This window comes from Oncorhynchus nerka, linkage group LG14 (assembly GCF_034236695.1).
Source record: "Oncorhynchus nerka isolate Pitt River linkage group LG14, Oner_Uvic_2.0, whole genome shotgun sequence".
In the NCBI taxonomy this organism is placed as follows: Eukaryota; Metazoa; Chordata; class Actinopteri; order Salmoniformes; family Salmonidae; genus Oncorhynchus; species Oncorhynchus nerka.
In genome coordinates, this window is record NC_088409.1 from 13309363 (window position 1) to 13335777 (window position 26415).

The 26415-nt window shown below is 45.8% G+C and overlaps 1 protein-coding gene across 1 annotated transcript in view; it reads right to left on the bottom strand.

Annotated features, from left to right (window-relative positions):
* LOC135575139 (oxysterol-binding protein-related protein 3-like) overlaps positions 1-26415 on the bottom strand; it is a 379659-nt gene that overhangs the window by 80264 nt on the left and 272980 nt on the right. Inside the window, exons 2-5 of the mRNA XM_065027453.1 lie at positions 20658-21016; positions 16750-16866; positions 9302-9355; positions 316-429 (exon numbers count right to left, since the gene is read on the bottom strand). Coding sequence (XP_064883525.1) covers positions 316-429; positions 9302-9355; positions 16750-16866; positions 20658-20753 — 381 coding nt within the window. The 5' untranslated portion in view covers positions 20754-21016. The remainder of the gene's footprint in view (positions 1-315; positions 430-9301; positions 9356-16749; positions 16867-20657; positions 21017-26415) is intronic.

The window sequence follows — 26415 nt, forward strand, 5'->3', positions numbered from 1 at the left end:
ACCCACTAAGGTAAAGTACTGTAGTAGACATCTTTCCTGCTCTATTGTTAGTTTAGGTTAGTCAAGGGTCTTCTAGGGTCAGTATTCTCAGAGTAGGAGTCCTGATCTTGTACATGTCATTTTATTCACTATGATTGGAAAGCAAAACTGATCCTAGATCAGCACTCTGAGAAGCTTGATACATACGGGCCCTGGAGTGGAAACTAGACTATTCTGAATAACCTGTGTTGTTAGTCCTCTGAACCCCACCCCCCAACCTGGGAGCTGCAGGGGGCTGTTGTCTGCAGTTCATGACTCCATCAGTCAGTCATATACCTTCAGGTGATAGATGTTTTCTTCTGCATCCAGATCAATGCACTGGGCTGACTTCTTAATGGCCATAACAGAGAGACCCACGTCAATACAGCCGTGTAACTTCCCCTTCTCAATCTGAAAGACAGGAACATTAATAACCATGTCAACACAGCCGTGTAACTTCTCAATCTGAAAGACAGGAACATTAATAACCATGTCAATACAGCCGTGTAACTTCTCAATCTGAAAGACAGGAACATTAATAACCATGTCAATACAGCCGTGTAACTTCTCAATCTGAAAGACAGGAACATTAATAACCATGTCAATACAGCCGTGTAACTTCCCTCTCAATCTGAAAGACAGGAACATTAATAACCATGTCAACACAGCCGTCTTCTTCTCAATCTGAAAGACAGGAACATTAATAACCATGTCAACCAGCCATGTCATTAATAACCATGTCAATACAGCCGTGTAACTTCTCAATCTGAAAGACAGGAACATTAATAACCATGTCAACACAGCCATGTAACTTCCCTTCTCAATCTGAAAGACAGGAACATTAATAACCATGTCAACACAGCCGTGTAACTTTCTCAATCTGAAAGACAGGAACATTAATAACCATGTCAACACAGCCATGTAACTTCCCTTCTCAATCTGAAAGACAGGAACATTAATAACCATGTCAATACAGCCGTGTAACTTCTCAATCTGAAAGACAGGAACATTAATAACCATGTCAACACAGCCGTCTTCAATCTGAAAGACAGGAACATTAATAACCATGTCAACACAGCCGTGTAACTTCCCCTTCTCAATCTGAAAGACAGGAACATTAATAACCATGTCAATACAGCCGTGTAACTTCCCCTTCTCAATCTGAAAGACAGGAACATTAATAACCATGACAACACAGCCGTGTAACTTCTCAATCTGAAAGACAGGAACATTAATAACCATGTCAACACAGCCGTGTAACTTCTCCTTCTCAATCTGAAAGACAGGAACATTAATAACCATGTCAATACAGCCGTGTAACTTCTCAATCTGAAAGACAGGAACATTAATAACCATGTCAATACAGCCGTGTAACTTCTCAATCTGAAAGACAGGAACATTAATAACCATGTCAATACAGCCGTGTAACTTCTCAATCTGAAAGACAGGAACATTAATAACCATGTCAATACAGCCGTGTAACTTCTCAATCTGAAAGACAGGAACATTAATAACCATGTCAACACAGCCGTGTAACTTCTCAATCTGAAAGACAGGAACATTAATAACCATGTCAATACAGCCGTGTAACTTCTCAATCTGAAAGACAGGAACATTAATAACCATGTCAATACAGCCGTGTAACTTCTCAATCTGAAAGACAGGAACATTAATAACCATGTCAATACAGCAACCTGAAAGACAGGAACATTAATAACCATGTCAACCAGCCATTAACTCAATCTGAAAGACAGGAACATTAATAACCATGTCAATACAGCCGTGTAACTTCCCTTCTCAATCTGAAAGACAGGAACATTAATAACCATGTCAATACAGCCGTGTAACTTCCCCTTCTCAATCTGAAAGACAGGAACATTAATAACCATGTCAACACAGCCGTGTAACTTCTCAATCTGAAAGACAGGAACATTAATAACCATGTCAACACAGCCGTGTAACTTCTCAATCTGAAAGACAGGAACATTAATAACCATGTCAACACAGCCATGTAACTTCCCTTCTCAATCTGAAAGACAGGAACATTAATAACCATGTCAACACAGCCGTGTAACTTCTCAATCTGAAAGACAGGAACATTAATAACCATGTCAACACAGCCGTGTAACTTCTCAATCTGAAAGACAGGAACATTAATAACCATGTCAATACAGCCGTGTAACTTCTCAATCTGAAAGACAGGAACATTAATAACCATGTCAATACAGCCGTGTAACTTCTCAATCTGAAAGACAGGAACATTAATAACCATGTCAATACAGCCGTGTAACTTCTCAATCTGAAAGACAGGAACATTAATAACCATGTCAATACAGCCGTGTAACTTCTCAATCTGAAAGACAGGAACATTAATAACCATGTCAACACAGCCGTGTAACTTCTCAATCTGAAAGACAGGAACATTAATAACCATGTCAACACAGCCGTGTAACTTCTCAATCTGAAAGACAGGAACATTAATAACCATGTCAATACAGCCGTGTAACTTCTCAATCTGAAAGACAGGAACATTAATAACCATGTCAATACAGCCGTGTAACTTCTCAATCTGAAAGACAGGAACATTAATAACCATGTCAATACAGCCGTGTAACTTCTCCTTCTCAATCTGAAAGACAGGAACATTAATAACCATGTCAATACAGCCGTGTAACTTCTCAATCTGAAAGACAGGAACATTAATAACCATGTCAATACAGCCGTGTAACTTCTCAATCTGAAAGACAGGAACATTAATAACCATGTCAACACAGCCGTGTAACTTCTCAATCTGAAAGACAGGAACATTAATAACCATGTCAACACAGCCGTGTAACTTCTCAATCTGAAAGACAGGAACATTAATAACCATGTCAATACAGCCGTGTAACTTCTCAATCTGAAAGACAGGAACATTAATAACATGTCAATGAGCCGTAACTGCTCAATCTGAAAGACAGGAACATTAATAACCATGTCAATACAGCCGTAACTTCCCCTTCTCAATCTGAAAGACAGGAACATTAATAACCATGTCAATACAGGTTAACTTCCCCTTCTCAATCTGAAAGACAGGAACATTAATAACCATGTCAATACAGCCGTGGCTGGGTTCTCAATCTGAAAGACAGGAACATTAATAACCATGACAACACAGCCGTGTAACTTCTCAATCTGAAAGACAGGAACATTAATAACCATGTCAATACAGCCGTGTAACTTGTCAATCTGAAAGACAGGAACATTAATAACCATGTCAACACAGCCATGTAACTTCTCAATCTGAAAGACAGGAACATTAATAACCATGTCAATACAGCCGTGTAACTTCTCAATCTGAAAGACAGGAACATTAATAACCATGTCAATACAGCCGTGTAACTTCTCAATCTGAAAGACAGGAACATTAATAACCATGTCAATACAGCCGTGGTTTCTCAATCTGAAAGACAGGAACATTAATAACCATGTCAATACAGCCGTGTAACTGCTGGGACTGGGTTGACAGGAACATTAATAACTGTCAACACAGCCGTTGTCAGGTTCTGAATCTGAAAGACAGGAACATTAATAACCATGTCAACACAGCCTGATAACTTCTCAATCTGAAAGACAGGAACATTAATAACCATGTCAATACAGATAACTTCTCAATCTGAAAGACAGGAACATTAATAACCATGGGACTGGGTTGTCAGGTTCTGAACGACAGGAACATTAATAACCATGTCAATACAGCCGTGGTTCTCAATCTGAAAGACAGGAACATTAATAACCATGTCAATACAGCCTGTAACTTGTCAATCTGAAAGACAGGAACATTAATAACCAGGTCAATACAGCCGTGTAACTTCCCCTTCTCAATCTGAAAGACAGGAACATTAATAACCATGTCAATACAGCCGTGTAACTTCTCAATCTGAAAGACAGGAACATTAATAACCATGTCAATACAGCCGTAACTTCTCAATCTGAAAGACAGGAAAATTAATAACCATGTCAATACAGCCGTAACTTCAATCTGAAAGACAGGAACATTAATAACCATGTCAACACAGCCGTGTAACTTCTCAATCTGAAAGACAGGAACATTAATAACCATGTCAATACAGCCGTGTAACTTCCCCTTCTCAATCTGAAAGACAGGAACATTAATAACCATGTCAATACAGCCGTGTAATTTGTCAATCTGAAAGACAGGAACATTAATAACCATGTCAACACAGCCGTGTAACTTCTCAATCTGAAAGACAGGAACATTAATAACCATGTCAACACAGCCGTGTAACTTCTCAATCTGAAAGACAGGAACATTAATAACCATGTCAACACAGCCGTGTAACTTCTCAATCTGAAAGACAGGAACATTAATAACCATGTCAACACAGCCATGTAACTTCTCCTTCTCAATCTGAAAGACAGGAACATTAATAACCATGTCAATACAGCCGTGTAACTTCCCCTTCTCAATCTGAAAGACAGGAACATTAATAACCATGTCAATACAGCCGTGTAACTTCCCCTTCTCAATCTGAAAGACAGGAACATTAATAACCATGTCAACACAGCCGTATCTCAGGTTCTCAATCTGAAAGACAGGAACATTAATAACCAGAACAATGAGCCCAGCTTCTCAATCTGAAAGACAGAACATTAATAACCATGTCAATACAGCCGTGTATCAATCTGAAAGACAGGAACATTAATAACCATGTCAATACAGCCGTGTAACTTCCCCGGGACTGGGTTGTCAGGTCCAGATACCTGACTATCTCAGGTTCTGAGATACTGCTGACAAGGTTCTGATATACTGCTGGGACTGGGTTGTCAGGTTCAGTATACTCAGAACCTTGTCAGGTTCTGATATACTGCTGGGTTGTCAGGCAGTATGAGATCAGAACCTGATAACCTGGGGCTGGGTTGTCAGGTTCAGTATACTCAGAGGTTCTGATATACTGCTGGGGCTGGGTTGTCAGGTTCTGAGATACTGCTGGGACTGGGTTGTCCCAGGTTCAGAACCTGACAACCCAGTCCCAGCAGTATCTCAGACCTACAACCTAGTCCCAGCAGTATCTCAGACCTGACAACCCAGCCCCAGCAGTATCTCAGAACCTGACAACCCAGTCCCAGCAGTATATCAGGACCTGACAACCCAGTCCCAGCAGTATATCAGAACCTGACAACCCAGCCCCAGCAGTATCTCAGAACCGGACAACCCAGCCCCAGCAGTATATCAGGACCTGACAACCCAGTCCCAGCAGTATATCAGAACCTGACAACCCAGTCCCAGCAGTATATCAGAACCTGACAACCCAGTCCCAGCAGTATATCAGAACCTGACAACCCAGTCCCAGCAGTATCTCAGAACCTGACAACCCAGTCCCAGCAGTATATCAGAAACTGACAACCCAGTCCCAGCAGTATCTCAGAACCGGACAACCCAGTCCCAGCAGTATATCAGAAACTGACAACCCAGTCCCAGCAGTATCTCAGAACCGGACAACCCAGTCCCAGCAGTATATTAGAACCTGACAACCCAGTCCCAGCAGTATATCAGGACCTGACAACCCAGTCCCAGCAGTATATCAGAAACTGACAACCCAGTCCCAGCAGTATCTCAGAACCGGACAACCCAGTCCCAGCAGTATATTAGAACCTGACAACCCAGTCCCAGCAGTATATCAGAACCTGACAACCCAGTCCCAGCAGTATCTCAGAACCGGACAACCCAGCCCCAGCAGTATATCAGGACCTGACAACCCAGTCCCAGCAGTATATCAGAACCTGACAACCCAGCCCTAGCAGTATCTCAGAACCTGACAACCCAGTCCCAGCAGTATATCAGAACCTGACAACCCAGTCCCAGCAGTATATCAGAACCTGACAACCCAGTCCCAGCAGTATATCAGAACCTGACAACCCAGTCCCAGCAGTATCTCAGAACCGGACAACCCAGCCCCAGCAGTATATCAGAACCTGACAACCCAGCCCCAGCAGTATCTTAGAACCTGACAACCCAGTCCCAGCAGTATATCAGAACCTAACAACCCAGTCCCAGCAGTATATCAGAACCTGACAACCCAGCCCTAGCAGTATCTCAGAACCTGACAACCCAGTCCCAGCAGTATATCAGGACCTGACAACCCAGTCCCAGCAGTATATCAGAACCTGACAACCCAGCCCCAGCAGTATCTCAGAACCTGACAACCCAGCCCCAGCAGTATATCAGAACATGACAACCCAGTCCCAGAAGTATCTCAGAACCTGACAACCCAGTCACAGCAGTATATCAGAACCTGACAACCCAGCCCCAGCAGTATATCAGAACCTGACAACCCAGCCCCAGCAGTATATCAGAACCTGACAACCCAGTCCCAGCAGTATCTCAATCAGAACCTGACAACCCAGCCCCAGCAGTATCTCAGAACCTGACAACCCAGCCCCAGCAGTATCTCAGAACCTGACAACCCAGTCCCAGCAGTATCTCAGAACCTGACAACCCAGTCCCAGCAGTATATCAGAACCTGACAACCCAGTCCCAGCAGTATCTCAGAACCTGACAACCCAGTCCCAGCAGTATATCAGAACCTGACAACCCAGTCCCAGCAGTATCTCAGGACCTGACAACCCAGTCCCAGCAGTATCTCAGAACCTGACAACCCAGTCCCAGCAGTATATCAGAACCTGACAACCCAGTCCCAGCAGTATCTCAGAACCTGACAACCCAGTCCCAGCAGTATCTCAGAACCTGACAACCCAGTCCCAGCAGTATCTCAGAACCTGACAACCCAGTCCCAGCAGTATCTCAGAACCTGACAACCCAGTCCCAGCAGTATATCAGAACCTGACAACCCAGTCCCAGCAGTATATCAGAACCTGACAACCCAGTCCCAGCAGTATCTCAGAACCTGACAACCCAGTCCCAGCAGTATATCAGAACCTGACAACCCAGTCCCAGCAGTATCTCAGAACCTGACAACCCAGTCCCAGCAGTATCTCAGAACCTGACAACCCAGCCCCAGCAGTATATCAGAACCTGACAACCCAGCCCCAGCAGTATCTCAGGACCTGACAAACCAGTCCCAGCAGTATCTCAGAACCTGACAACCCAGTCCCAGCAGTATATCAGAACCTGACAACCCAGTCCCAGCAGTATATCAGAACCTGACAACCCAGTCCCAGCAGTATATCAGAACCTGACAACCCAGTCCCAGCAGTATCTCAGAACCGGACAACCCAGTCCCAGCAGTATATCAGAACCTGACAACCCAGCCCCAGCAGTATCTTAGAACCTGACAACCCAGTCCCAGCAGTATATCAGAACCTAACAACCCAGTCCCAGCAGTATATCAGAACCTGACAACCCAGCCCTAGCAGTATCTCAGAACCTGACAACCCAGTCCCAGCAGTATATCAGGACCTGACAACCCAGTCCCAGCAGTATATCAGAACCTGACAACCCAGCCCCAGCAGTATCTCAGAACCTGACAACCCAGCCCCAGCAGTATATCAGAACATGACAACCCAGTCCCAGAAGTATCTCAGAACCTGACAACCCAGCCCCAGCAGTATATCAGAACCTGACAACCCAGCCCCAGCAGTATATCAGAACCTGACAACCCAGTCCCAGCAGTATATCAGAACCTGACAACCCAGCCCCAGCAGTATCTCAATCTCAGGACCTGACAACCCAGCCCCAGCAGTATCTCAATCTCAGGACCTGACAACCCAGCCCCAGCAGTATCTCAGAACCTGACAACCCAGTCTCAGCAGTATCTCAGAACCTGACAACCCAGTCCCAGCAGTATATCAGAACCTGACAACCCAGTCCCAGCAGTATCTCAGGACTTGACAACCTAGTCCCAGCAGTATATCAGAACCTGACAACCCAGTCCCAGCAGTATCTCAGGACCTGACAACCTAGTCCCAGCAGTATATCAGAACCTGACAACCCAGTCCCAGCAGTATATCAGAACCTGACAACCCAGCCCCAGCAGTATCTCAGAACCTGACAACCCAGTCCCAGCAGTATATCAGAACCTGACAACCTAATCCCAGCAGTATATCAGAACCTGACAACCCAGCCCCAGCAGTATCTCAGGACCTGACAAACCAGTCCCAGCAGTATCTCAGAACCTGACAACCCAGTCCCAGCAGTATATCAGAACCTGACAACCTAGTCCCAGCAGTATATCAGAACCTGACAACCCAGCCCCAGCAGTATCTCAGAACCTGACAACCCAGTCCCAGCAGTATATCAGAACCGGACAACCCAGTCCCAGCAGTATATCAGAACCTGACAACCCAGTCCCAGCAGTATATCAGAACCTGACAACCCAGTCCCAGCAGTATCTCAGAACCTGACAACCCAGTCCCAGCAGTATATCAGAACCTGACAACCCAGTCCCAGCAGTATCTCAGGACCTGACAACCCAGTCCCAGCAGTATATCAGAACCTGACAACCCAGTCCCAGCAGTATATCAGAACCTGACAACCCAGTCCCAGCAGTATATCAGAACCTGACAACCCAGCCCCAGCAGTATATCAGAACCTGACAACCCAGTCCCAGCAGTATATCAGAACCTGACAACCTAGTCCCAGCAGTATATCAGAACCTGACAACCCAGTCCCAGCAGTATATCAGAACCTGACAACCCAGCCCCAGCAGTATCTCAGAACCTGACAACCCAGTCCCAGCAGTATATCAGAACCTGACACAACCTAGTCCCAGCAGTATATCAGAACCTGACAACCCAGCCCCAGCAGTATCTCAGAACCTGACAACCCAACCCCAGCAGTATCTCAGAACCTGACAACCCAGCCCCAGCAGTATCTCAGGACCTGACAACCCAGTCCCAGCAGTATATCAGAACCTGACAACCCAGCCCCAGCAGTATCTCAGAACCTCACAACCCAGCCCCAGCAGTATCTCAGGACCTGACAACCCAGTCCCAGCAGTATATCAGAACCTGACAACCCAGTCCCAGCAGTATCTCAGAACCTGAGATCTTACCGTAACATCCTTTCTCACATACTCTAGTTGTCTTTAGTTTGTACTATAACATTACTGGTTGCCTCCACCCTTTTTCTAATGTGTTTACATTTTTTTTAAATGTTCCTTTTTAAAAATCAATAAACAATTGGTCCCCCAAAAAAACATGTATTTCAGATGCTGTAGGAGAGAAAGTCAGTCTGATGTGCTTTCTGTGATAGCTGTGTGTGATTGATGAGTGTCCTAGCAGACAGAATGGGGACAGAGGGGCAGCAGATCTTTGTACTCACGTCAGCACCACACTTGGCATACTTCAGGATGCCCTTGTCCAAGTAGAAGTATCTCTGTAGAAGATAAGAGAAAAACAAGAGATAGAGATTAAGAGATAGAGAGAGAGAAGACAAGAGAGGGATGAGAAACACACAAGTCATCCTCTGGGCAGTGGTTCAACCTTTCTGTGAGGAGCCTGATGGATTCACCCTCTCTGTGTAGTTAATACATTTATTAATATCTGTACTCTCAGACATTTCTCTCTCTCTCCATCCCTCTCTCCCTCCATCCCTCTCTCTGTCTCTCTCTCCACCTCCCTCTCTCTCTCTCTCCCCCTCCCTCCTTTACAGTGTACTAGTTTTGGTCAGTGCTTGGCCATAAGACTCTGGTCAAAAATGTAGTGCACTAGGAAAAAGGGTGTTTATTTGGGACGAACACTCTGTGTTTATGAAAACCGGCCTGGTGCCATGAACATCTCGTATATCATTAAAATGGGACTGTTGATACGATAATGAAAAGCGTTTCAGAAGCTTTAAGTCCTTATGTCAGTGTATGTATACATCTTTACTTAGGTCAGTCCTTTCTGTACACATGTCCACTCTTAGAAAAAAGAACAATCTACAATCTACAGTAAAATTGTTATTTGGCTGTCCCCATAGGAAAACCTTTTGAATAACACTTTTGGGTTCAGGAAGAACCATTTTGAGATCCATGTAGAAGAACCCTTTCCACAGACGGTTCTACATGGACCACAAAATAGTTCTACCTGGAACCAGAAAGGTTTATTCTATAGGGACAGCTGAATAAACCTTTTGCAACCCTTTTTCTACTGAGATCATCTGTATCCAGCTCTACTGAGATCATCTGTATCCATCTCTACTGAGGTCATCTGTATCCATCTCTACTTAGATCATCTGTATCCATCTCTACTGAGGTCATCTGTATCCATCTCTACTGAGATCATCTGTATCCATCTCTACTTAGATCATCTGTATCCATCTCTACTGAGATCATCTGTATCCATCTCTACTGAGGTCATCTGTATCCATCTCTACTGAGGTCATCTGTATCCATCTCTACTGAGGTCATCTGTATCCATCTCTACTTAGATCATCTGTATCCATCTCTACTGAGATCATCTGTATCCATCTCTACTGAGATCATCTGTATCCATCTCTACTGAGGTCATCTGTATCCATCTCTACTGAGATCATCTGTATCCATCTCTACTGAGGTCATCTGTATCCATCTCTACTGAGCTCCATCTCTGTATCCATCTCTACTGAGGTCATCTGTATCCATCTCTACTGAGATCATCTGTATCCATCTCTACTGAGGTCATCTGTATCCATCTCTACTGAGGTCATCTGTATCCATCTCTATCTGTATCCATCTCTACTGAGGTCATCTGTATCCATCTCTACTGAGATCATCTGTATCCATCTCTACTGAGGTTATCTGTATCCATCTCTACTGAGGTCATCTGTATCCATCTCTACTGAGGTCATCTGTATCCATCTCTACTGAGGTTATCTGTATCCATCTCTACTGAGCTCATCTGTATCCATCTCTACTGAGGTCATCATCCATGAGATCATCTGTATCATCTCTACTGAGGATCATCTCTCTACTGTATCCATCTCTACTGAGGTCATCTGTATCCATCTCTACTCATCTGTATCCATCTCTACTGAGGTCATCTGTATCCATCTCTACTGAGGTCATCTGTATCCATCTCTACTGAGGTCATCTGTATCCATCTCTACTGAGGATCATCTGTATCCATCTCTACTGAGGTCATCTGTATCCATCTCTACTGAGGATCATCTGTATCCATCTCTACTGAGGTCATCTGTATCCATCTCTACTGAGGATCATCTGTATCCATCTCTACTGAGGTCATCTGTATCCATCTCTACTGAGATCATCTGTATCCATCTCTACTGAGGTTATCTGTATCCATCTCTACTGAGCTCATCTGTATCCATCTCTACTGAGATCATCTGTATCCATCTCTACTGAGGTTATCTGTATCCATCTCTACTGAGCTCATCTGTATCCATCTCTACTGAGCTCATCTGTATCCATCTCTACTGAGATCATCTGTATCCATCTCTACTGAGATCATCTGTATCCATCTCTACTGAGGATCATCTGTATCCATCTCTACTGAGGTCATCTGTATCCATCTCTACTGAGATCATCTGTATCCATCTCTACTGAGCTCATCTGTATCCATCTCTACTGAGCTCATCTGTATCCATCTCTACTGAGGTCATCTGTATCCATCTCTACTGAGGTCATCTGTATCCATCTCTACTGAGGATCATCTGTATCCATCTCTACTGAGGTCATCTGTATCCATCTCTACTGAGGTCATCTGTATCCATCTCTACTGAGGTCATCTGTATCCATCTCTACTGAGATCATCTGTATCCATCTCTACTGAGGGCTCCGGGCAGCCGAGCGGAAATGGAGGAAAACTCGCCTCCCTGCGGACCTGACATCCTTTCACTCCCTCCTCTCTACATTTTCCTCTTCTCTCTCTGCTGCTAAAGCCACTTTCTACCACTCTAAATTCCAAGCATCTGCCTCTAACCCTAGGAAGCTCTTTGCAACCTTCTCCTCCCTCCTGAATCCTCCTCCCCTCCCCCCCTCCTCTCTGCAGATGACTTCGTCAACCATTTTGAAAAGAAGGTCGACGACATCCGATCCTCGTTTGCTAAGTCAAACGACACCGCTGGTTCTGCTCACACTGCCCTACCCTGTGCTCTGACCTCTTTCTCCCCTCTCTCTCCAGATGACATCTCGCGTCTTGTGACGGCCGGCCGCCCAACAACCTGCCCGCTTGACCCTATCCCCTCCTCTCTTCTCCAGACCATTTCCGGAGACCTTCTCCCTTACCTCACCTCGCTCATCAACTCATCCCTGACCGCTGGCTACGTCCCTTCCGTCTTCAAGAGAGCGAGAGTTGCACCCCTTCTGAAAAAACCTACACTCGATCCCTCCGATGTCAACAACTACAGACCAGTATCCCTTCTTTCTTTTCTCTCCAAAACTCTTGAACGTGCCGTCCTTTGGCCAGCTCTCCCGCTATCTCTCTCAGAATGACCTTCTTGATCCAAATCAGTCAGGTTTCAAGACTAGTCATTCAACTGAGACTGCTCTTCTCTGTATCATGGAGGCGCTCCGCACTGCTAAAGCTAACTCTCTCTCCTCTGCTCTCATCCTTCTAGACCTATCGGCTGCCTTCGATACTGTGAACCATCAGATCCCCCTCTCCACCCTCTCCGAGTTGGGCATCTCCGGCGCGGCCCACGCTTGGATTGCGTCCTACCTGACAGGTCGCTCCTACCAGGTGGCGTGGCGAGAATCCGTCTCCACACCACGTGCTCTCACCACTGGTGTCCCCAGGGCTCTGTTCTAGGCCCTCTCCTATTCTCGCTATACACCAAGTCACTTGGCTCTGTCATAACCTCACATGGTCTCTCCTATCATTGCTATGCAGACGACACACAATTAATCTTCTCCTTTCCCCTTCTGATGACCAGGTGGCGAATCGCATCTCTGCATGTCTGGCAGACATATCAGTGTGGATGACGGATCACCACCTCAAGCTGAACCTCGGCAAGACGGAGCTGCTCTTCCTCCCGGGGAAGGACTGCCCGTTCCATGATCTCGCCATCACGGTTGACAACTCCATTGTGTCCTCCTCCCAGAGCGCTAAGAACCTTGGCGTGATCCTGGACAACACCCTGTCGTTCTCAACTAACATCAAGGCGGTGGCCCGTTCCTGTAGGTTCATGCTCTACAACATCCGCAGAGTACGACCCTGCCTCACACAGGAAGCGGCGCAGGTCCTAATCCAGGCACTTGTCATCTCCCGTCTGGATTACTGCAACTCGCTGTTGGCTGGGCTCCCTGCCTGTGCCATTAAACCCCTACAACTCATCCAGAACGCCGCAGCCCGTCTGGTGTTCAACCTTCCCAAGTTCTCTCACGTCACCCCGCTCCTCCGCTCCCTCCACTGGCTTCCAGTTGAAGCTCGCATCCGCTACAAGACCATGGTGCTTGCCTACGGAGCTGTGAGGGGAACGGCACCTCAGTACCTCCAGGCTCTGATCAGGCCCTACACCCAAACAAGGGCACTGCGTTCATCCACCTCTGGCCTGCTCGCCTCCCTACCACTGAGGAAGTACAGTTCCCGCTCAGCCCAGTCAAAACTGTTCGCTGCTCTGGCCCCCCAATGGTGGAACAAACTCCCTCACGACGCCAGGACAGCGGAGTCAATCACCACCTTCCGGAGACACCTGAAACCACACCTCTTTAAGGAATACCTAGGATAGGATAAAGTAATCCCTCTCACCCCTTAAAAGATTTAGATGCACTACTGTTCCACTGGATGTCCCTCCCCTTAAAAGATTTAGATGCACTACTGTTCCACTGGATGTCATAAGGTGAATGCACCAATTTGTAAGTCGCTCTGGATAAGAGCGTCTGCTAAATGACTTAAATGTAAATGTAAATGTCTGTATCCATCTCTACTGAGGTTATCTGTATCCATCTCTACTGAGCTCATCTGTATCCATCTCTACTGAGGTCATCTGTATCCATCTCTACTGATCTGTATCCATCTCTATGAGGTCATCTGTATCCATCTCTACTGAGGTCATCTGTATCCATCTCTACTGAGATCATCTGTATCCATCTCTACTGAGGTTATCTGTATCCATCTCTACTGAGGTATCCATCTGTCATCCATCTCTACTGAGGTCATCTGTATCCATCTCTACTGAGCTCATCTGTATCCATCTCTACTGAGCTCATCTGTATCCATCTCTACTGAGGTCATCTGTATCCATCTCTACTGAGGTCATCTGTATCCATCTCTACTGAGGTCATCTGTATCCATCTCTATCTCTGTATCCATCTCTACTGAGGTCATCTGTATCCATCTCTACTTAGATCATCTGTATCCATCTCTACTGAGGTCATCTGTATCCATCTCTACTGAGATCATCTGTATCCATCTCTACTGAGATCATCTGTCCATCCATCTCTATCCATCTCTATACTGGTGTCTGGGAGCCATCTCTACTGTCATCTGGATGCATCTCTACTTAAATTATACCCCATTCCCATCTCTACAACCTCTGAACAGAGCCCTGGGGGCATTTGGGTCACTGCAGATGTAGCATAGATACTACAGGCAGCAGGCCATCAGCTAATGGAGCAATATCATCTCATTTAAAGAGCTAACCTTTTAGAGAGACAGACTGAGATCATCTGAGATCTCTAGAGATCAGAGAGATCTCTATAGGTGTCTGAGAGAGAGATGACTCCCCAGAGACAGAGAGAGAACAGAGGGGGAGAGGGAGGGAGAGGGAGAGAGAGACAGGCAGGGAGAGGAATGGAGAATATCATCTCATTTAAAGAGCTAACCTTTTAGAGAGACAGAGAGAGAGAGAGAGAAAGAGAGAGAGAGAGAGAGAGAGAGAGAGAGAGAGAGGAGAGAGGAGAGGGAGAGAGGGAGAGAGAGAGAGAGAGAGAGAGAGAGAGAGAGAGAGAGAGAGAGAGAGAGAGAGAGAGAGAGAGAGAGAGAGAGGAGAGAGAGAGAGAGAGAGAGAGAGAGAGAGAGAGAGAGAGAGAGAGAGAGAGAGAGAGAGAGAGACAGAGGGAGAGAGAGAGAGAGAGAGAGAGAGAGAGAGAGAGAGAGACAGAGAGACAGAGGGAGAGAGAGAGGAGAGAGAGAGAGAGAGAGAGAGAGAGAGAGAGAGAGAGAGAGAGAGAGAGAGAGAGAGAGAGAGAGAGAGAGAGGAGGAGAGGAGGAGAGAGAGAGAGAGAGAGAGAGAGAGAGAGAGAGAGAGGAGAGAGAGAGAGAGAGAGAGAGACAGAGAGAGAGAGAGAGAGAGAGAGAGAGAGAGAGAGAGAGAGAGAGAGAGAGAGAGAGAGAGAGAGAGAGAGAGAGAGAGAGAGAGGAGAGGGAGAGAGGGAGCGAGAGACAGGGGTGTAGTGAAAGAAATTGACGCCTGGGACATGTGCTACTGCAAGGGGAGGGGGATGTCATTCATCAGGTGATTCAATTGGCTAACAACACAAAGGAGTGATGTCATGGGGGGGACACAAGGCTGGGAAATGATGTGGGTTGGGGAAGGGACTGATATTGATCACATTCTCTGACACCACTGTTTATCTGGAATATTTCCCACAAGTTAGTCCCCTTCCCGGGTGCTGCTGTTTGGTGAGATGACTACCCTGTATCAGAGGTGAGATGACTACCCTGTATCAGAGGTGAGGTGACTACCCTGTATCAGAGGTGAGATGACTACCCTGTATCAGAGGTGAGATGACTACCCTGTATCAGAGGTGAGATGGCTACCCTGTATCAGAGGTGAGATGACTACCCTGTATCAGAGGTGAGATGACTACCCTGTATCAGAGGTGAGATGACTACCCTGTACCAGAGGTGAGATGACTACCCTGTATCAGAGGTGAGATGACTACCCTGTATCAGAGGTGAGATGACTACCCTGTATCAGAGGTGAGATGACTACCCTGTATCAGAGGTGAGATGACTACCCTGTATCAGAGGTGAGATGACTACCCTGTATCAGAGGTGAGATGACTACCCTGTATCAGAGGTGAGATGACTACCCTGTATCAGAGGTGAGATGACTACCCTGTATCAGAGGTGAGGTGACTACCCTGTATCAGAGGTGAGATGACTACCCTGTATCAGAGGTGAGATGACTACCCTGTATCAGAGGTGAGATGACTACCCTGTATCAGAGGTGAGATGACTACCCTGTATCAGGGGTGAGATGACTACCCTGTATCAGAGGTGAGATGACTACCCTGTATCAGAGGTGAGATGACTACCCTTTATCAGAGGTGAGGTGACTACCCTCTATCAGAGGTGAGATGACTACCCTGTATCAGAGGTGAGATGATTAACCTGTATCAGAGGTGAGATGACTACCCTGTATCAGAGGTGAGATGACTACCCTGTATCAGAGGTGAGATGACTACCCTGTATCAGAGGTGAGATGACTACCCTGTATCAGAGGTGAGATGACTACCCTGTATCAGAGGTGAGATGACTACCCTGTATCAGAGGTGAGATGACTACCCTGTATCAGAGGTGAGGTGACTACCCTGTATCAGAGGTGAGATGACTACCCTGTATCAGAGGTGAGATGACTACCCTGTATCAGAGGTGAGGTGACTACCCTGTATCAGAAGTGAGATGACTACCCTGTATCAGAGGTGAGATGACTACCCTGTACCCTGTATCAGAGGTGAGGTGACTACCCTGTATCAGAGGTGAGATGACTACCCTGTATCAGAGGTGAGGTGACAGTATCAGAGGTGAGATGACTACCCTGTATCAGACAGTGTGTGTGTGTGTGTGTGTGTGTGTGTGTGTGTGTGTGTGTGTGTGTGTGTGTGTGTGTGGTGAGAAGCCTACCTTGTGCCATCCCTTCATCGGCCACTTCCTCCTCTTCAGCATGTATCCATCCTGCTTCTGGGGCTCCTGGACACTACTGTGTCCTCCACGCAGCCCCTCTACAATCTCCCAACTGTCCTGTAGACACAACAAGGTTACACACAGCCCCTCTACAATCTCCCAACTGTCCTGTAGACACAACAAGGTTACACACAGCCCCTCTACAATCTCCCAACTGTCCTGTAGACACAACAAGGTTACACACAGCCCCTCTACAATCTCCCAACTGTCCTGTACACACAACAAGGTTACACACAGCCCCTCTACAATCTACCAACTGTCCTGTAAACACAACAAGGTTACACACAGCCCCTCTACAATCTCCCAACTGTCCTGTACACACAACAAGGTTACACACAGCCCCTCTACAATCTACCAACTGTCCTGTAAACACAACAAGGTTACACACAGCCCCTCTACAATCTACCAACTGTCCTGTAGACACAACAAGGTTACACACAGCCCCTCTACAATCTACCAACTGTCCTGTAAACACAACAAGGTTACACACAGCCCCTCTACAATCTACCAACTGTCCTGTAGACACAACAAGGTTACACACAGCCCCTCTACAATCTACCAACTGTCCTGTAAACACAACAAGGTTACACACAGCCCCTCTACAATCTCCCAGCTGTCCTGCAAACACATAACAAGGTTACACACAGCCCCTCTACAATCTACCAACTGTCCTGTAAACACACAATCCTGTAGGCACACAACAAGGTTACACACAGCCCCTCTACAATCTCCCAACTGTCCTGTAAACACAACAAGGTTACACACAGCCCCTCTACAATCTACCAACTGTCCTGTAGACACAACAAGGTTACACACAGCCCCTCTACAATCTACCAACTGTCCTGTAAACACAACAAGGTTACACACAGCCCCTCTACAATCTACCAACTGTCCTGTAAACACAACAAGGTTACACACAGCCCCTCTACAATCTACCAACTGTCCTGTAAACACACAACAAGGTTACACACAGCCCCTCTACAATCTACCAACTGTCCTGTAAACACAACAAGGTTACACACAGCCCCTCTACAATCTACCAACTGTCCTGTAAACACAACAAGGTTAGATAATTATTTTTATATAATGTCTGTGTCCCAAATGGCATCCTATTCCCTATATGCACTACTTTTCACCAGGGCCCATAGGTATCTGGTCAAATCTAGTACACTACTAGGAAATAGGATGCCATTTGGGACAAAGCCCAAGTATAAACTGACTAGCCAGTAAACAATAGTGTTTTATAAACAGACTGTTCCGTTTCCCACAGAGACCAGTCAGAATGTCAGGAGGGGGTGGTGACCTCTGTAAGAGAGAGAGAGAGATGAGGAAGAGAGAGCCAGAGAGAGAGAGAGATGAGACAGCGAGAGAGAGAGAGAGATGAGAGAGGGAGAGAGAGAGAGAGATGAGAGAGGGAGAGAGAAAGAGAGAGATGAGACAGGGAGAGAGAGAGAGAGAGAGACAGGAGAGAGAGAGAGAGAGAGAGAGAGAGAGAGAGAGAGATGAGAAAGCGAGAGAGAGAAAGAGAGAGAGTGCGCGAGAGAGAGAGAGAGAGAGAGAGAGAGAGAGAGACACACACACAGACACCTTTCCTGTAATAACTACCTCAGTAAATAGACTCTACCTTTCCTATAGTAACTACCTCAGTAAATAGACTCTACCTTTCCTGTAGTAACTACCTCAGTAAATAGACTACCTTTCCTGTAGTAACTACCTCAGTAAATAGACTCTACCTTTCCTAGAGAGTAAATAGACTCTACCTTTCCTATAGTAACTACCTCAGTAAATAGACTCTACCTTTCCTGTAGTAACTACCTCAGTAAATAGACTACCTTTCCTGTAGTAACTACCTCAGTAAATAGACTCTACCTTTCCTACAATAACTACCTCAGTAAATAGACTCTACCTTTCCTGTAATAACTACCTCAGTAAATAGACTCTACCTTTCCTACAATAACTACCTCAGTAAATAGACTCTACCTTTCCTACAATAACTACCTCAGTAAATAGACTCTACCTTTCCTGTAGTAACTACCTCAGTAAATAGACTCTACCTTTCCTGTAATAACTACCTCAGTAAATAGACTCTACCTTTCCTATAGTAACTACCTCAGTAAATAGACTCTACCTTTCCTGTAATAACTACCTCAGTAAATAGACTCTACCTTTCCTATAGTAACTACCTCAGTAAATAGACTCTACCTTTCCTGTAATAACTACCTCAGTAAATAGACTCTACCTTTCCTGTAATAACTAATCTAATCCGCTACACAATATTCACAGAGCTGATGGCTGGACGGACGGGTCGGGGTGGGAGGGAGGGAGGGACAGAGTAATGATCTTGATAATACGGCCAGATGATGAGATTAGAGAATATAATCATATATCCAGGTCAATGTGTTAACCTCACTGAGAGAGATAACACTCACACACAAACACACACACACACATGTACAGTACATTGTGTAATATACCGATGGTCCCTAACTAGCTCCATAGGGATATCCAAAGTGAAACCACATTTACCACGAGCATTACAATCGGGTCGCGTGCAGCTGCACTCCGAATTGCTGAGTACTTGTGTGCTGCCAGCTGTGGGCATGTGGTCCAGGCATGTGGTCAGGATTGAAATAAACCCAACCTTCATTTACGTTGTGACATACTCAATTACAAAACTACATTTTGGACGAGACTGACTTTATGACAAAAATGATCCTATAGTAGTTCAATTCTGACAGCAGAATAAACGTTTCTGACAAATACTGATACCACATAAGTCGTTTTTTAAATGAGAATTTGTTTTTTAGGGGAGGGAGGTCTCTTTAAGAGAGGGAGGGCTCTATAAGGGAGAGAGGGAGGTATTTAAGGGAGGGAGGGCTCTATAAGGGAGAGAGGGAGGTATTTAAGGGAGGGAGGGCTCTATAAGGGAGAGAGGGAGGGGGCTTTAAGGGAGGGAGGGCTCTATAAGGGAGGGAGGGCTCTATAAGGGAGAGAGGGAAGTCTTTAAGGGAGGGAGGGCTCTATAAGGGAGGGAGGGAGGTCCTTAAGGGAGGGAGGGCTCTATAAGGGAGAGAGGGAAGTCTTTAAGGGAGGGAGGGCTCTATAAGGGAGGGAGGGAAGTCTTTAAGGGAGGGAGGGCTCTATAAGGGAGAGAGGGAAGTCTTTAAGGGAGGGAGGGCTCTATAAGGGAGGGAGGGAAGTCTTTAAGGGAGGGAGGGCTCTATAAGGGAGAGAGGGAAGTCTTTAAGGGAGGGAGGGCTCTATAAGGGAGGGAGGGAGGTCTTTAAGGGAGGGAGGGCTCTATAAGGGAGAGAGGGAAGTCTTTAAGGGAGGGAGGTCTGTAGTACAGTAATTCAACAGCTTACTACACTGTAGTCTCTATTCAGTCTGGATCCCTGAAGTGTTACAGATCACGTGATGGAGATGTAAAGGTCATTTCAGATTGAGACGTGAACACAGTGTCCGCTAACACCGGAACATTTACATTTCAATCCTGCTGTAACGCTGAACTTCAGCCATACGGCTTGAATAGAGCCCTATGTGACTGGGCTCATCATCACAGACCACCTGACAACAACAACACATAGTTAGTGGGAATCCTGCAGCAGCATCAGATACTCATGACTGTACAGTCTTATGTACGACTGGTATCCTTTTAATGGTTTGCATTGACAATATATCTACAGCGTCTCTTTTTGTGCTCCTGAATATTTAAAACGCTGAACCGTCGCTGAGGGCAAGGCGCTCTGGAAACGATGGGTTTCATTTTCCAAACAGAGACATTATGTTCTCTTCCTGACTGGAGATAGCTGTGACATTAATGAGTGTGTGTGTGTGGTCGGTGTTACCTGTCGGCTGTCGTGTTTGGAGGAGGAGCTGCTGTTGCTGTGTGAGGGGGAAGAGATCTTGTGAGACATGGCTGAACTCCTCTCCTCTGAGCCCATCTCCCTGCAGCCCGTCTCCCTGCAGCCCGTCTCCCTGTAGCCCGTCTCCCTGTAGCCCGTCTCCCTGCAGCCCGTCTCCCTGCAGCCCGTCTCCCTGCAGCCCGTCTCCCTGTAGCCCGTCTCCCTGTAGCCCGTCTCCCTGCAGCCCGTCTCCCTGCAGCCCGTCTCCCTGTAGCCCGTCTCCCTGTCCCTGGGGCTTGAGGATCCTCTCTCCTTGGGACTTGGGCTTCTCTGGGTCAGTGAGGCGCTGCAACCTTGTCCATCTGGAACATCCCCTCACACAGACACAGAGAGAGACAGAGACAGAGAGACAGAGACAGAGACAGAGACAGAGAGAGAGAGAGAGAGAGAGAGAGAGAGAGAGAGAGAGAGAGAGAGAGAGAGAGAGGCAGGGATGTTATTGATCTTTAGGAACATTTCATTGGCACCATTTAGCTAATAACTATTGTACATACTGAACTGAAGTCCTAAAAAGCTTTGAAGCTCCTTAGTCTCACTGGGAACCACAACCACTCTGAGTGAGAGAGATGTTGTTCTGACAGAGTGCTTCCTTTTAGCTGCATCTGTGTCCCAAATGGAACCCTATTCTCCAAATTGTTCACTACGTTTGACCAGAGGGTCAAAAGAGAATAGGGGCCCATTTGGGACGAAGCCTGTGATTCACTGTGCTGGTGAGTCATGGTCCAACAGTATGGACCGTCAACATTCATCAACGTACATACAGTGTGATGAACAGACACTTGTGCCCCCTTAATTGAAGCAAAATAGAAACAAATATTAATGTGCAATAATTACAGCTTGATCATACAGGATAGTGGTGAATAAATATCACATCACACACTGACTGGCAACTAAGGTGAAAAATAGACTACTGTCTTTGGTGTGTATCAGTAAATGAGCTTCACAGTGTGTGTGTGTGTGTGTGTGTGTGTGTGTGTGTGTGTGTGTGTGTGTGTGTGTGTGTGTGTGTGTGTGTGTGTGTATGTGTGTGTGTGTGTGTGTGTGTGTGTGTGTGTGTCGTTGTGAGAATGATAAACAACCTGGGTGAACTAAGGTAACTGTAAATTATACCGTCAGTGGCAACATACAGTCAATGTGCTTTACTGATGCTAAAAGAGAATGCTACTGAATGTGTGGCCAATCAATCTCACTGGAGTTCCAATCAATCTCACTGGAGTTACAATCAATCTCACTGGAGTTACAATCAATCTCACTGGAGTTACAATCAATCTCACTGGAGTTCCAATCAACCCAATTTGTAAGTCGCTCTGGATAAGTTCAAATGACAAATGGCTCAACAATCAATCTCACTGGAGTTACAATCAATCTCACTGGAGTTCTAATCAATCTCTGCTAATCAATCTCAGTGGAGTTCAATCAATCTCACTGGAGTTCCAATCAATCTCACTGGAGTTCCAATCAATCTCACTGGAGTTCCAATCAATCTCGCTGGGGTTCCAATCAATCTCACTGGAGACCCAATCAATCTCTCTGGCGTTCCAATCAATCTCGCTGGGGTTCCAAACAATCTCACTGGAGTCCCAATCAATCTCCCTGGAGTTCCAATCAATCTCCCTGGAGTTCCAATCAATCTCAGTGGAGTCCCAATCAATCTCTCTGGCATTCCAATCAATCTCCCTGGAGTTCCAATCAATCTCAGTGGAGTTCCAATCAATCTCACTGGAGATCCAATCAATCTCCCTGGAGTTCTAATCAATCTCACTGAAGTTCCAATCAATCTCAGTGGAGTTCCAACAATCTCACTGGAGTTCCAATCAATCTCACTGGAGTTCCAATCAATCTCACTGGAGTTCCAATCAATCTCACTGGAGTTCCAATCAATCTCACTGGAGTTCCAATCAATCTCTGTGTAGTTCTAATCAATCTCCGTGTAGTTCTAATCAATCTCAGTGGAGTTCCAATCAATCTCAGTGGAGTTCCAATCAATCTCACTGGAGTTACAATCAATCTCACTGGAGTTCCAAATTGGAGTTCCAATAATCTTGGGTTCAATCAATCTCGCTGGGGTTCCAATCAATCTCATTGGAGTTCCAATCAATCTCTCTGGAGTTCCAATCAATCTCCCTGGAGTTCCAATCAATCTCCCTGGAGTTCCAATCAATCTCCCTGGAGTTCCAATCAATCTCCCTGGAGTTCCAATCAATCTCAGTGGAGTTCCAATCAATCTCACTGGAGTTCCAATCAATCTCCCTGGAGTTCTAATCAATCTCACTGAAGTTCCAATCAATCTCAGTGGAGTTCCAACAATCTCACTGGAGTTCCAATCAATCTCACTGGAGTTCCAATCAATTTCACTGGAGTTCAAATCAATCTCACTGGAGTTCCAATCAATCTCACTGGAGTTCCAATCAATCTCACTGGAGTTCCAATCAATCTCACTGGAGTTCCAATCAATCTCACTGGAGTTCCAATCAATCTCAGTGGAGTTCCAATCAATCTTAGTGGAGTTCCAATCAATCTCACTGGAGTTCCAATCAATCTCACTGGAGTTCCAAAGTAGTTTATTTTAAATTGTTTAACTTGGGTCAAACATTTCATGTAGCCTTCCACAAGCTTCCCACAATAAGTTGGGTGAATTTTGGCCCATTCCTCCTGACAGAGCTGGTGTAACTGTAGGCCTCCTTGGGCTCAGTTCTGCTCCATTTTCTATAGGATTGATCAGGGCTTTGTGATGGCCACTCCAATACCTTGACTTTGTTGTCCTTACGCCATTTTGCCACAACTTTGGAAGTATGCTTGGGGTCATTGTCCATTTGGAAGAACTATTTGAGACCAAGACTGATGTCTTGAGATGTTGCTTCAATATATCCAAATAATTTTCCCCTCTCATGATGCCGTCTATTTTGTGAAGTGCACCAGTCCCTCCTGCAGCAAAGCACCCCCACAACATGATGCTGCCACCCCAGTGCTTCACAGTTGGAATGGTGTTCTTCGGCTTGCAGACCTCCCCCTTTTTCTTCCAAACAAACATAAGGATGGTCATTATGGCCAAACAGTTATATTTTTGTTTCATTAGACCAAAGGACATTTCCACAAAGAGCACAATCTTTGTCCCCATGTGCAGTTGCAAACCGTAGTCTGGCTTTTTTATGGTGGTTTTGGAGCAGTGGCTTCTTCCATGCTGAGCGGCCTTTCAGGTTATGTCGATATAGGACTTGTTTTACTATGGATATAGATATTTTTGTACCTGTTTCCTCCAGCATCTTCACAGGGTCCTTTGCTGTTGTTCTGGGATTGATTTGCACTTTTCGCACCAAAGTACGTTCATCTCTAGGAGACAGAACGTGTCTCCTTCCTGAGGGGTATGACGGCTGCGTGGTCCCATGGTGTTTATACTTGCATACTATTGTTTGTACAGATGAATGTGGTACTTTCAGGCGTTTGGAAATTGCTCCCAAGGATGAACCAGACTTTTGGAGGTCTTTTCTTGGCTGATTTCTTTTGATTTTCCCATCATGTCAGGGCAAAGAGGCACTGAGTTTGAAGGTAGGCCTTGAAATACATCCACAAGTACACCTCCAATTGACTCAAATTATGTCATTTAGCCTATCAGAAGCTTCTAAAGCCATGACATCATTTTCTGGAATTTTCCAAGCTGTTTAAAGGCACAGTCAACTTAGTGTATGTAAACTTCTGACCCACTGAAATTGTCATACAGTGAATTATAAGTGAAATAATCTGTCTGTAAACAATTGTTGGAAAAATGACTTGTGTCATGCACAAAGTAGATGTCCTAACTGACTTGCCAAAACTCTAGTTTGTTTGAGAGTTTGAAAAACGAGTTTTAATGATTCTAATCTAAGTGTATGTAAACTTTAAAAAACTTCCGACTTCAAATGTACGTATATATTATTATTTTGTCTTAGTATGCTGTCTGTAGGTCTGTCTGTTTGTAGGTCTGTCTGTAGGTCTGTCTGTCTGTAGGTCTGTCTGTCTGTAGGTCTGTCTGTAGGTATGTCTGTCTGTAGGTCTGTCTGTAGGTCTGTCTGTCTGTAGGTCTGTCTGTCTGTAGGTCTGCCTGTCTGTGTGAGCGTCTGTAGGTCTGTCTGTCTGTAGGTCTGCCTGTCTGTGTGAGCGTCTGTCTGTCTGGGATGGGATAGTATGAAGAATGGTTCATTTCCACTGGATCACATACCATGTTAACCACTAAACCCCCTGGAGTCAGTCAGTCAGGAACTCTATACAGCCGGGGGCCAAGGACTGCATCCCAAATGGCACCCTATTCCCTATATAGATTAGTGCACTACTTTTGAACTGAGCCCTATGGGATCCTAGTCAAGAGTGGTGCACTATGTAGGGAATAGGGTACCATTTGGAACACAAACCACGTGTGTCTCACCAAGTAACAGTGTGTGTGTGTGACAGGTGTGTCACTAGGTGAGTGTGATGTTACCATAGAGATATATACTGTATACTGTATTATATGTAATATAGGCTATATAATAGGTTATAATTATGTGGTATACAGAATCTCCCATCAGTCATGCAGTCTGTAGGGCTGCTACTCTGATACACACCAAGGTTAATCACATTACCCAGCTTCCTCCTCCACTGCATCATGTCTAGTAGGCTACAGTCTCTAGGGTTTCACAGACAGTGGGCCTGACGGTCACCTGGAACCCCCCCTACAGAGCTCTGATACACACCAAGGTTAATCACATTACCCAGCTTCCTCCTCCACTGCATCATGTCTAGTAGGCTACAGTCTCTAGGGTTTCACAGACAGTGGGCCTGATGGTCACCTGGAACCCCCCCTACAGAGCTCTGATACACACCAAGGTTAATCACATTACCCAGCTTCCTCCTCCACTGCATCATGTCTAGTAGGCTACAGTCTCTAGGGTTTCACAGACAGTGGGCCTGACGGTCACCTGGAACCCCCCCTACAGAGCTCTGATACACACCAAGGTTAATCACATTACCCAGCTTCCTCCTCCACTGCATCATGTCTAGTAGGCTACAGTCTCTAGGGTTTCACAGACAGTGGGCCTGATGGTCACCTGGAACCCCCCCTACAGAGCTCTGATACACACCAAGGTTAATCACATTACCCAGCTTCCTCCTCCACTGCATCATGTCTAGTAGGCTACAGTCTCTAGGGTTTCACAGACAGTGAGCCTGACGGTCACCTGACACCCCCTGCCTGTCCCTGTCCTGTAGTCAAACCCAGGATCCATCTCCACTCTCCCAGCACACACACACACACACACACACACACACACACACACACACACACACACACACACACACACACACACACAATCTCTTTAAACCCTCTATGCTCATTTGAGACCCCTCTTTCAAAGTCACTGAGATATCTTCTTCTAGCCATAGTAGCCTGAATAATGGGCAACTGGGCCTTTTTATACATGACCCTAAGCATGATGGGATGTGAATTGCTTAATGAACTCAGCAACCACACCTGGTGTCTATATACATGTATCTCTCATTTACTCAAGTGTTTCCTTTATTTTGGCAGTTACCTGTACACCTTATTGCTCTAATACAAATTTGTCTCCCAAATGTGACCCTATAGTGGAAACCTACAGAAAGGTATCTCTCCAGGAACAGAGTTGGAGTTAAAACCTACAGGAAGGTAACTCTCCAGGAACAGGGTTGGAGTTAAAACCTACAGGAAGGT